This window comes from Vicugna pacos, chromosome 14, assembly GCF_048564905.1.
Source record: "Vicugna pacos chromosome 14, VicPac4, whole genome shotgun sequence".
Taxonomy (NCBI): Eukaryota; Metazoa; Chordata; class Mammalia; order Artiodactyla; family Camelidae; genus Vicugna; species Vicugna pacos.
In genome coordinates, this window is record NC_133000.1 from 47,077,980 (window position 1) to 47,090,992 (window position 13,013).

General features: G+C 40.5%; 1 protein-coding gene across 9 annotated transcripts in view; it reads right to left on the reverse strand.

Moving 5' to 3' along the window:
• Positions 1 to 13,013, reverse strand: part of TBC1D4 (TBC1 domain family member 4) — a 208,775-nt gene that overhangs the window by 53,570 nt on the left and 142,192 nt on the right. For all 9 annotated transcript variants that reach the window (XM_072976393.1, XM_072976394.1, XM_072976395.1 and 6 more), the window contains 2 exons: positions 11,274 to 11,378; positions 1,822 to 1,954 (listed from right to left, as the gene is read on the reverse strand). In XM_072976393.1, coding sequence (XP_072832494.1) covers positions 1,822 to 1,954; positions 11,274 to 11,378 — 238 coding nt within the window. The remainder of the gene's footprint in view (positions 1 to 1,821; positions 1,955 to 11,273; positions 11,379 to 13,013) is intronic.

Genomic DNA, 13,013 nt, shown 5'->3' on the forward strand with positions numbered 1-13,013 from the left:
AGTGTCACATAAATGTATCAGTACCCCTACAATTTCTCCAAGAATTAATCTGATGAGTATCTTGATGTTGTTTTTATCTTCATGTCTCTGACATCTGGTGAGATTGAGTATCATCTCATTTTTATTATTTGATCTTTTAACTTTTTTTTCCAGAGGAGTGTTTTTAAATATGATTTATATTAAAATATATAACTTTCTACTGTTGGTTTTATCTTTTTCTTATAACAGTCCTGACAAATTCTAAACGGCAATCTGCTATCTCCTTTGCTGCTTATCACTTAACTTCCAAGTAAGCAGTTGTTGTTACGTAAAAATATTACTAAGTTTGTATGAAGTCAAATATGTCGGTGCTTTCTTTTGATAGTTTCTGCCTTTTTGTGTCCTAATAAAGGCTTTCTCGTTTAAGGACAAAATAACATTTTTATTTTCTTTTAATGATTTTAACTTCCAAGTAAGCAGTTGTTGTTACATAAAAATGTTACTAAGTTTGTATGAAGTCAAATATGTCGGTGCTTTCTTTTGATAGTTTCTGCCTTTTTGTGTCCTAATAAAGGCTTTCTCGTTTAAGGACAAAATAACATTTTTATTTTCTTTTAATGATTTTAGTATTTTGTTTGTTCACACTGAAGACTTTGCTCCATCTATAAGTAGAAGGAATCTCTGTCTCTTTGGATAGCAAACTGACACAATGCCATTTCCTGAGTCATTCAGCCTTTCCTCTACAGATTTTATATATATAAATCCTTTACTGTTCACCAAAGAATGTTCTATTTTCGTAAAGGTTTTATATATATATGTTTGAAAATAATGTGCATTCTGTAAAATGGTGATTATAAATTTTAAAATTTGAAAGTTACATTTAAACAGTCCTTGATCACACAGTTGAGTGGATATTCAACAAACACTGCTGTTCATCATCAATTTTCCCATGTGACTATGATGTGCCTGCCAATTGAACAACTTGGATTTGCAATGACTGGTCCATTTTCTGCTTTGTTCTGGAGTCTGCACCCTCCCCATCAACCAGAACACCTATGGTACTGAACTGCATTTACGTGCTCACTAGCCTGTCTTCCCCTCTAGACTATGAGCTTCCTGAAGGCACAGACCTCATCTCAATCATCTCTGTTTCCCACGTGTCCAGCAGACCCAGCCCATGGGAGACACTTAACAAATGCTTATTAAATTGTCTTCTCTGGCACTTTAAACCCTTTTCAACCTTTTTGGTTAATAAGAGACAAGGAGAAGAAAGAGAAAGTGAGTCAGTCACTGTCCCCTCATGCCCCTCCCCCTCCTCAAAACATATTTTCATAAAAACTTGCTTTATGATACCAGGCCTATGATCTGTGTGATTTTCAAATGTCCCTCAAAAGCAATGAAGTTTCATTTCTGTTGTAAATTTTAAGGGGGGAGAAAAGAAAAAGAACATATCCTCAAGTGAGAAGGTAATAAAAAGAAAGACTTAAATAAACAGTCAACGCTCTGGGATGGTTTTGCCTCTCTTCATTCACTCGACAAATATTTGGCCAGTTCCCACTGTGCACACAGCAGAGTCTGAAGAACTGTGGGAAATGTAAGTTCCTCCCTTGAGTCTGCCTTCAGAAAAAAAAAGTAAAAAACAAAAATAAAAAAGAGAGAAAGAGGGGGAAAAAGCCAAGCACCTTGGAGACACTGAGTACAAATTTGACTGGACATGAGAAATGATTTCGGGGGGCTCCTGTTTCACCTCGAAACAAAGAACCATTCAACGAGAGTAGCGACTTTCTCACTCAGCAAATGCCAAAGCAAACTCCTCTCTGCCAAGGCCAACTTATACTGTACCTTCGATCCTTTCACAGAGCTTATGCAAAGAGTGCATAGGGCAGGCCTCGCACAGCTTAATCTGGGTCTTGGCGTTCTGCAGGGCAGCGGCCGTACTGAAGGCCTGTTTCAGAGTCAGCATTACCTCATCAACCTGCAAGAAGAAACAGAATCCAGGTCTAGAGAAGTCTGCTTTCATAGTAACACACTAAAAACCCAACGGCAATGTGAGACTTTGTTGATGCTGACAAAATACTAAATAATATGTTGATGCCCACGGAGCTGGAAGAGAGAAAATATTATCTTGAAGTTAGATCTACAATTAGTTATACATAACACTGAGAATTAGATGAAATAAGACTCTCTGAATATATGTAATGCAATAATACTGATCTGTTACTTGAAGGCTATTTTTGAATTGCACGGAGTGCTATGCTATCACAGGTAAGTGAGAATCAGGTCCTTGTTTAATTAAAGTAGTATATCAGACAGACATCTCTTAGGAAGCTTTGTCTGCAAAACACAGGGGGCAACAAAATAAGTTTAACATTCACTTGTGTTAACAGGTATCCTGTTTACTTTATCCTTTTGGACCCTTTTTAGTGCAAAAACAAGCGAACACTTGTTTAACCAAAGTTCTAGGGGGAAATGAGTTCAGCAAATGAAATTGGAAGAATTCTATGCATTGGTCTTTTCTCTATGGCTTCTGCTTATCATCAGTTTGCATCTGATTTGTGACACTAAGAAGTTCTGACATGGTGCTGGCTAATAGCTGGGTCTCACCTCTGGGCCAGCATCTGGAAAACGGCCAGCTAGTTTCTTTCCTGCCCTTCCAATGAACTTAGTCAAGAAGTTGGAATCGAGCATTCTGGCTTCCTGGTTGCTTCTTTGAGGTCAACTAACAGCTCATCCTCCAAGCATTGCTAAGTCGACTTCAGGCCAGGTCTCCTTCTCTGTGATACAATCATCTGTGTAAAGAGTGGTTTTCCCAACCACTTGTGGACCTGAGATAAAAGTCCAAGGCCTGCATGGGGAGTTGTGCAGTACCAGGGCTGCATCCAAACTAGATTTCCTATTTCAAATCATTTACCATGCTTTGTAAATGATGTTTTATTTTGTTTTGTTGTGTTTTTATTAAGGTAACATTGGTTTAAAACTTCATATAAGTGTCATGTGTACAACATTCGATTCAACTTCTGTGTACATTAGAATGTGCTCAACACCAAAGTCTCCTTTTCATCCGTCACCATACAATTGACCCCCTTTACCCATTTTGCTCTCCCTCCCATCCCCCTCCCCTCTGGTAACCACCAATCTGTTCTCTGAATCTATGTGTTTGTTTTTGTTTTTTTATACTCTGCATATGAGTGAAATCATATGGTATTTGTCTTCCCCGTCTGACTTATCTCACTTAGCATAATACCCTCAAGGTCCATCCACGTTGTCACAAATGGCAAGATTTTATCTTTTTGTGGCTGAATAATATTCCAGTGTGTGTTTTTGTGGGTGTGTGTGTACGTACATACATCACATCTTTATCCATTCATCCGTCAACAGGCACTTATGCTGTTACTATATCTTGACTATTGTAAATAATGCTGCAGTGAACACTGGGAGTGCATTTATCTTTTCAAATTAGTATTTTTATTTTCTTTGGATTAAAAGGGGGGTTGCTGGATCATATGGGAGTTCTTTATTCTTAATTTTTTGAGGAATCTGCCTACTGTTTTCCATGGTGGCTGCACCAATTTACATTTCCATCAACATACATGGCCAACAGGCTCGTGAAAAGATGTTCAACATCACTAATAAGTAGGGAAATGTATATCAAAACTGTATCACCTCACACCTGTCTTACCAAAAAGACAAGAAATAACAAGTGTTGGAGAGGGTGTGGAGAAAAAAGAACCCTCGTACACATAAACCATGTTTTCAAAGACTCTTTCCCCTTCCCCTTTGGTCAGATTTAAGAAAAAAGATATTATTTAAAGGATTTTATCTACTTCTGCATTTGTGCCAATGAGAAGCCTGGAATAAAAAGAAACTTTATTCCACTGATATTACTAAAAGGAGAGCTCAAACACGAAGCAGCCAGTCACTACTCAGTCATGTTTTACTAAAATATTACCAACTGTTTAAAAGGCTTTTGAATAATTTCACATCACTCTATGAACAAAAAATAAATTATTCATAAAATAGTCTGTTCTTTCATAATAATTAAAAAATAAAGATTTCGAATTCATGGAAATGAAAGCGCTCCCTGTTTTAATGCCTTTGCATTTGCTTTTCATTTGCCTGTGATGTATTCAGAAGCAATTTCAATTACTTGTACAGATGTTTATTTCTGTTTTCTTGTTTCTCATTTACTGAAGGCACTGAAGGGGTTAGTCATCTGCTTCGCATCCATGTAGGCTTATTATTTGTTATTTAGTAATACCGTGCCATAAAAGGCCTCCAATGGAAATACTGAATTTTCATGTTTTCTCATCTACTTCCAGGTGAAACAGAGGCCATTTCAACGATGGCTGAAATGTGGTTACCAATTTCTCCCGGTGATAAATATTACTAAACACTTCATTTGCCTTCTAAAATGTTAAATGTTGTATTCTTTTAATCTATCATCTTTTTCTCCAGATGGCCTATACATTCTATGGTGGGATCAGAGCAACTAAAAGTTAAATTAGTGTACTATGAATAACTTAATTTTTTTAGTCTAGATAAAACAACAACAAAAAAATCCTAAGCAGTGTAACAGGTTAAAAGTAAAGGAATGGGCAAACATAAATCAATAATGTGGAAACAAAAAGAAAGTATTCTTAGCATGACCATCAGGCAAAATTAAATTTCCAGAGAGAAATACAAGATGGAACAAAGAAAGCTGATTTATGATGTTAAAGTGAAAATCCACCATGAAGATAATGCTCATGATCATTGATACACCAAACTTAGGTGGTTTTATAGCATTTTAGAATAAGAATCAATCAGAATAAGAATCTGAATGTGTAAGGACTTCAAAAGATTATCTAGTCTAATTCTCTGGGAAAATCTACCCTTGTTAAACCCATATAAATCCTAAGTCTTATTACCTAGATTTTTGGAGGGGTTTTTTGTTTCATTTTTTTGGTAATACTTTCCCTGGATACTACTGTCTGTATCTGAGGATCTGTGGAGTTCTATATTTTCTTTGTCGATGAACATTAGTCACTTCCATTTTTTCCCACACCTTTTAAACCAATTGTGGAGAAAGCAGAAATGGTACATTCCAGAAATCTCAAGGGTGGGTTAAACAGGGTTAAGCACCTGCCTCAGGCTGTTTTACAAAAGAAGGAAGGAAGAAGGATTGAGCATCCAAACTTCCAGTATCACCTTCCTGGGCTCATCTGAACTCTGCACTGTTCATCAATCCATAGCAATTGCTTCAGAGAAGCAACAGAAAATGCTAGTTGTGTATTCTTTGTACTCAGAGAAGATAAGTCATCAGGTGCGGTTTTGCAATATTTTGTCTTTCACAACTGCCAAGCCACATCAATCGTACCACTGCTTAGACCTATAACATTTGACTGTTCGTTTTATTCCATATGTCAGCTGCTTGAAACATCCTCCTTTAGACAGGAAATTGACATTTAATTTTTCCTCTGGCTTGCAGTTCTGATGTCTCACTAATCTGCTGAGATGCTTACTGATGAATTAGCGTAAACAGGATTTCAAAGAGTCTAGCACAGGCCCCGTTCTGAAGAATAATGGTGCAAAACTGATTCTGATACAGCTTCCATGTACTATGAAGACATCCTCAGCCAGTCTGCTCTGCTGCCTTAGTCACAGAGCTTCTGAAGCTGGAAAAATGCAGCATGTTCCCACAGTCTCTACTCTGACTCCTTGCTTCAAAACCTCATTCTACATGCATGAGGGTGAAATGAAAATACTGAAAACTACAAACAGAACAAAACTTGTAAAAGAGTTTGGAAATAAGAAGGTTTTACAGTTTTCCTTTTGGTGTAGGTTATCCAGTAATCAGAGATTAACCAGCACCTAGAAAATGATTGCCTGAAGCTAAGAGTAATGCAGTCCATCCCTCAGAATACACTAAGCAGGCACCTGCTATCCTAAAAAGGACTGGGGGGTATGACTACAGTAAGAATGGTCCTAACCTTGTAGGATTCACAACCCAGTGGAGTAGAAAGTTATATGAACAGATAAATAAGAGAAACGATTTGCAGGAACTGTTTAGAGACCTGTGGACAAGGTGGAGCAAGAGAACTGACAAGAAAGCTGCTAAAGGAGTCAATTCCGGGGGAGAGAAGCAAGATGGTGGAATAGAAGGACTCTTGTAGCTCACCCTCTCCCACAAATGCACCAAAACTCACATCTACAGACCCACTCAGTCAACCAGAGCAGCTGGCAAACTCTGAAAGAACATCACCCTCTTCAAAAGACAAAGACACCAAAAATCTGGTAGAAGAAAAGGAAAACAGAAAGGAGAAAAAACAAAACAGTGTGGGACCGGTCCCGCGGGGAGGGAGCGGCAAAGGAGGACTGACGCTCGTTTGCTGGGTCTCCCCCTCTCCAACCAAGAGGCCAGCGGGACAGAGGGGGAGCCTCTGAGGCTCAGATCTGCCCCGAGCACCCTTTGACTGACAGAACTAGATTAAATGGGCACAAAGGGTCACTGCAACAACCAAGCCAAGACGTGAGCCGGCAGCTGGGGCCGGGACAGGCTGCCCAAGCCAGGTGGAGGACTGGGGTGGCTGCACTGAGGCAGCCCCGGGGGACTGCAGGAGGCTGCGTGCTGTGGCTGGGAGGGGATACGGAGCAGAACCACCTCGGTCCCCCATATATTACAAAAAAAGCAAAGCAACACGGCTCATGTGCCCTGGGGGGAGGGGTGCCATAGCCTTTAACTCCTCAGACCCATGGCACCATTACTGGAGCTTCTTGTGAGAAGAGAGGCGGGGCTCAGCCACAGCAGCCATCTCCTCCTGTGTGCAGCACCCAGGCGGGAGCGGGGACGAGACCTGAATCCGCACCCAGGGGCTCTGCAACCTCCTAGGCAGGACTGACACTTGTTTACAGCCCGATGCAGATAGTATCTTTCTGCCCTGGCACTTCAGAGAACTCACGCCTCCAGGACAAGCAAGGAGCTAAGATTTGGCACAGAGCAGGGGCGGGGCTGTTCCATGGTCGTCCCCGAGCCTGCCTACAGAGCTCTGACCCGAGGCGGAGAGGGCAGCTGCACAGAACAGCCAAGCGACCGGCGCCGGGAGAGGGCTGGCAGCCACCCGCCTTCCTGGCAGGAATGCAGCACCTGACCACAGTGCTTGGAGGGGGCGCGATCCACCCACCTGCCTCACCGGAGTGTAGCATCTGACTGCAGCACTGGGAGGAGGAGTGACCCGCCTGCCCACCCATCACAGTGCCAGAGAGATATGAGCAATATGAAGAAGCAGAGGAACCAATCCCAGTTAAAAGATCAAGAGAAATACCCTGAAAGCACAGTCAAGGAAATAGACATTGATGGCCTACTAGATCAAGATTTCAAAAAAGGAGTCATCAAAATACTGAAGAAACTAAAAAAAATACTGTTTAGAGATATAAAATATGTCAAAAATGAAATAGAAGCTATAAAGAAGAGCCAGGTAGAATTAGTAAACTCATTTGCTGAGATGAGAGCTGACCTAAAGGCTAGGCAAAGCAGACTAGATAATACAGAGGGACGAATAAGTGACCTAGAAGACAGGACAACAGAAAGCACCCAATCAGAACAGCTGAGAGAAAAACAAATAAAAACCAATGAAACAATATAAGGGACTTATGGGATAATATAAAGAATGTCAATCTAAACATAATAGGGGTTCCAGAGGGAAGAAAGAACAAAGGGGATTGAAAAGGTCTTTGAAGAAATTATGACTGAAAACTTCCCAAACCTAAAGAAGGAATCAGATATCCACGTACAGGAGGCTCAGAGGGTCCCAAACAGGAAGAACCCAAACAGACCCACACCAAGACATATCATCATCAAGATGGCCAGAATCAAGGATAAAGAAATGATCCTAAAGGCAGCAAGAGAAAAACACAGAGTGAGTTACAAGGAAACCCCCATAAGGCTTTCAGCTGATTTCTCTACACAAACACTACAGGCCAGAAGAGAGTGGCAAGACATATTCAAAGTCCTGAATGAAAAAAGATGCGCCTAGGATACTCTATCCGGCAAGGCTATCCTTTAGAATAGAAGGAGAGATAAAGAACTTCACAGACAAGCAAAAACTAAAAGAGTTTAGCAACAGTAAACCCATGCTAAAAGAAATATCGACAGGTATACTCTAAATAGAAAAGAAGCAGGATGCTACAAAAATGAGAAACTTTTAACTGGAAAGGTGATAACTACCATTAATTACAAATAGAATAAACACAAAATTGTAAAAGAAGACATCTAAATCATTAAGAGTGGGAGAGGGAAGCAAGGAGAGCCACTTTGGAAAACAGTATGGAGATTCCTCAAAAGACTAGGAATAGACTTACCATAGGACCCAGGAATCCCACTCCTGGGCATATATCCAGAAGGAACCCTACTTCAAAATGACACCAGCACTTCCATGTTCATAGCAGCACTATTTACAATAGCCAAGACATGGAAACAGCCTAAATGTCCATTGACAGATGATTGGATAAAAAAGATGTGGTATATTTATACAATGGAATACTATTCAGCCACAAAAACCAACAACATAACGCCATTTGCAGCAACATGGATGTTCCTGGAGAATGTCATTCTAAGTGAAGTAGGCCATAAAGAGAAAGAACAATACCATATGAGATCACTCATATGAGGAATCTAAAAACAAAACAAAACATAAATACAAAACAGAAACAGACTCATAGACATAGAATACGAACTTGTGGTTGCCAAGGGGGCAGGGGGTGGGAAGGGACAGAATGGGATTTGAAAATGTAGAATAGATAAACAAAATTATACTGTATAGCACAGGGAAATATATACAAGATCTTTTGGTAGCTCACAGCGAAAAAAAAAAGTGATGATGAAGATACGTATGTTCATGTATAACTAAAAAATTGTGCTCTACACTGGAATTTGACACAACATTGTAAAATGAATATTACTCAATTAAAAAAAAAAGTTTAAAAAAAAAAGAGTCAATTCCTGCAAAAGAGCTTCAGAAAAGGCTTCACTAGGATAGGATCTTAAAGCACGGTCCTAAAAAAATACACTGTAAAAAGAAGGGATTTCAAGTCATAGCAGAGCAAAGCTGGACTTGCATCAAGGCCAATGAAGCAGCAGGAAAGATGTGAAAATAGATAAAGAGATACATGCAATCTTCTTGCACAGTCATTGGGTGGACCCTTGAGGTTGACACAGTTGCCTTCCCCACCTGACGGTGTAAGAGCAGTGAGTGCTGGCCTCCTCTGACAGGCGGCCAACAGTGACTTCAGAACTTCAGATGCACTTCTGTGAGCCCCGCCACTCACATCTCAGATCCTTGACCTCCTGTGTCCACTACACAAACCATTTGTGGCTTCAGCTGCAAGCCAAATAAAAGCAGCATCACACTAATCTTCACAGCAGCCTCTGCAGTCTGGCCTAGAGACGGCTTAGGACACAGAACAGCATATCACTTGTGAGGACGCAAAAGGATGAGCTTTTCCGTGGGGATGGAGAATGAGGAAGACTCTTCTGCCAAGCTAGACAATTGAGATTTTGCCCCTTAACAAGAAGGCATAAACTGTCTTTTAGTGAGAAATAAAACTAGAGCATAATGTAAAAAGTGGATAAGTGACAGATTAAACCAGTGGCAGGGAGACTGGTTAGGACATTAATGCAACAGTCTAACTAATGCAACAGTCCCAGTAAAGAAGATAAATGCCCAGAATTAGGTACCAGACAGAGATGGAAAAAGGAGAGATGGATTTAAGGACATTTCTTTTTCTTTGTCTTTTCTTTCTTTCTTTTTTTTTTTTTTTTTTGATTTATGGCAGGGTGTTTATTGTGGCAGGGTTTATGATAGCTCAAACATGAAAAGAATCTAAACAGCCAGCAACAGGAGATTTGGTGAAATAATGATGTAGCAGCTCTGTGAGGGAACTGTATAGGGCCGTTAAAATGGGGGCCCTCCTGATTGAATTACATCCCCTTTCCCCGACCTCTCCGTGGTAGCGTATGTGATCACTGCAGTTTCACATATACTTGCGTATTTCTTGGATGGCTTTCTGCATTTCCCACCTGATGCTAAGCCTCACGAGGGCCAGGATTCTGTCTCTTATTTTCAGTATCAAATGTAAGGGACCTTTCCATCTTTACGTTTATAGGATTCGGTGAACAACTGGATGTAAGTGGTACAAGAAAATGCATTACGGTGTCTAAAGTGGGAAGTTGGGTAAATGGAGCTGCCAAAACAAACTATGAAATATATGACAGGTTCTGGAAAGGTAGGAGAGTGGGGGATCTAGAACGTGGTGGAAGAATCAGCCTTAGACAGGAGGAGGAGGGGCAAGCCAGGCAGGGGATGGGTGTGGAGTGAGGCAAGGGTGGCAGATAACCCTATGCTATCATTTTCTACCTAACTCTTCCTTGGCTGGCATTTTCCAGGGTGGTATCTTTGGTTCTCTTTGGCTTTCTCTCTTTTTCTTCCCTCAGGTGCTCATTCACACCCATGCCTTCAACTATCCTTTACATAACAACTCTCCAATGTCTATCTCAACTTCTGAACTGAACTTATCATACAGAGGTCACCGGGACATCAACACGTGGATTTTTCACAGGTATGGCTAACTACCAAGAGTGAAAACAAAACTCAAATGGAACTCTCTCGAGTAAGAAACTGTTAGTGGTGGGCATGCTCTATTCCCTAGAAGAAAGGGCTGAGAAGCAGAGGGCACAGGTCAGAAAGCGTCTTTGCAGCAATCCATTCCCTTTCTTCTTTATTCCTCGACTCAGAGACCACACTAGGAATACAAAAGGAAAGAGTTAGCGGAAGGATGCCACGTGCATCGAGGCAACAATGAGCATGCTGCCTGGCTTATTCTGTACCGTCTAAGTGGTGTGTGTTTCCCTGGGGGAAATGGAAAGGAAGAAACAAAATCATTCTCTACCCTGTTAATATAAGCATGATCTACTTTGAGATGTTAGAGCAACTGAGAGCATAAGAGGTCTTCCTTATCTTCTTACGTGAGCAATGGACAAAGTAACAGTTCTTCTGTTATTAGTCTTTTCCCACCTTTTAAAAATATTCCTGGTAACATGACTTGTTAAACTCAAGAAAGTTAAAGGCTTAAAAATGACCATGACCACTTGTTTCTGTTTTTCTATTGAGGTGCTGCTTCAAAGGGTAGAGACGTATTTCTAGATGCGCTCTTCTCTTTCCACTGTTGGCTGTTCGGTGAGGCTTGGGTTCATCAGAAACACGTCTCCCAATAGCAGGAGGTGTGGGCTGGCGCTCGCAGACAGCAGTCACACCACTTACCAGAGATTCACTGGCACACTGGAACACGTAACAGATATACTGGCTCAGCCCAGGCTCCGGCGACTCCCGGCAGATAAAACCGAAGTGATCGACATGCTTTATACCCTAGAGAAGGAAGAAGAGCAGTGCTGATGGGATTACGTCCTTTTAACCAACACTGTGGAACCAGTACTGTGCTTTCACACTTGCATGAATTTCTCCTTCACTGCACTGTCACAGGGGACATCGTGTCAGGGCAGACTTCTACAGTGGCCTTCTGATACATAAAATAAAGAGTGAGACCAGCTCAGATTGTTTTGTTTCTGGCAAACACTCTGTGACTCAGAGCCACAGGAGGAAAAAAAATGATGGCATGAGCCACTGTCTTTTGTAATAAAACTGTGTTTGCAAGCCATGGAGTTTGCAATTTATTGGTCTTTAAACAGGCAGTCAGATGACTCATCATAAACCTTGTTCTTGTTTATATGAGGCTGAGAATCATAAAAAATGACACTGTTCTGATTAAATGGCATGCAATTCCCTACTGTGTGCATTAAAAGTACTAGAATATTTGTACTTCTATTTATAGACATTCGAGGAGCCACAATTGTTCGAAGACTAATGCATTAAAGAAATTACTGCAGGTGTCAACTATCCAAATTCACAAATCTACTTCCTGAATACAGGCTAAAAAACCTCAGCTGTACTTAATAAAACATTCTGAATCATCTAAGAATTTTAAGCAGCCTGAATACATACATATCATTTAGTAGACAGCACCTTGATATTTTAATAGCAAGCTCAGTACCTTGAAAAGCCAGGAAGATAAAAAATTTACAGTTGTTCTGCACTCACCTAAATCCCAGTGAAAAGAAAACTTTGGAGTCAGACAGATTTGTGCTTCAGTCTGGGTTCAACCAATCTATGGGGTATGAGAGACTGTGCTGCGTTGCTAAAAATTATCTCTGAGGCTCCATTTCTCGTTATAAAGTAATAGTCATGGCACCTCAGCTCAGAAATGTTTGAGATTTTTAGAATAGAAATATCTATTATAGTTCTTGGTATGTTTGATAAACAGAAACCACTATTCTTTGTAATAATAAGCTCAACCTGTCCAATGGATATGGAAAAAGGAAATTAACTCTGATAAAAAGAAAGAAGTCAATAAAGAGGAATGAGGTTACAATTCAGAAAGTGAAAAGTAAGCTCCATCTGACATAACTCATTCGGGATTAAAGAATTTCTTTTACTGGCTTAGTACTAAATGGGGAAAATCAATAGGACCTTGTTAGCTCAGTGAATTTTCAGGCAGTGGTAATGTTTCCAGTAAAAAGGACCACTCCTTTACTCCTCATGCTTGCCAGGGACACAGTCTTACTGATTTTGAAGAAAGAAACATTTGTCAGTGGAGGTGTGCAGTGTTAAGAGGTGCACCTGTTCCCAAATGCAGCCACCCTCTAGCAGCTCAACTCTGTGGAGGGAAGTCAAAAGAACAGAGCCACTTGGTGGGGAGCAGAGATAAACCCGGCAATTATTCTGACCAAAGGCCTCTGCACAAAATTTCCTCATATTTTTGTTTAATTCTTTTTCTGAACCAGAATGTGAGAAATACAAGCTTGCTGAAGGAAGGAAGGAAGGAAGGAAGGAAGGAAGGAAGGAAGGAAAGAAGGAAGGAAGGAAGGAAAGAAGGAAGGAAAGAAAGAAACAAACAAACAAGCAAAGAGAGAGAAACAAAGAAAAAGAAAGAAAGAAACAAGCAAA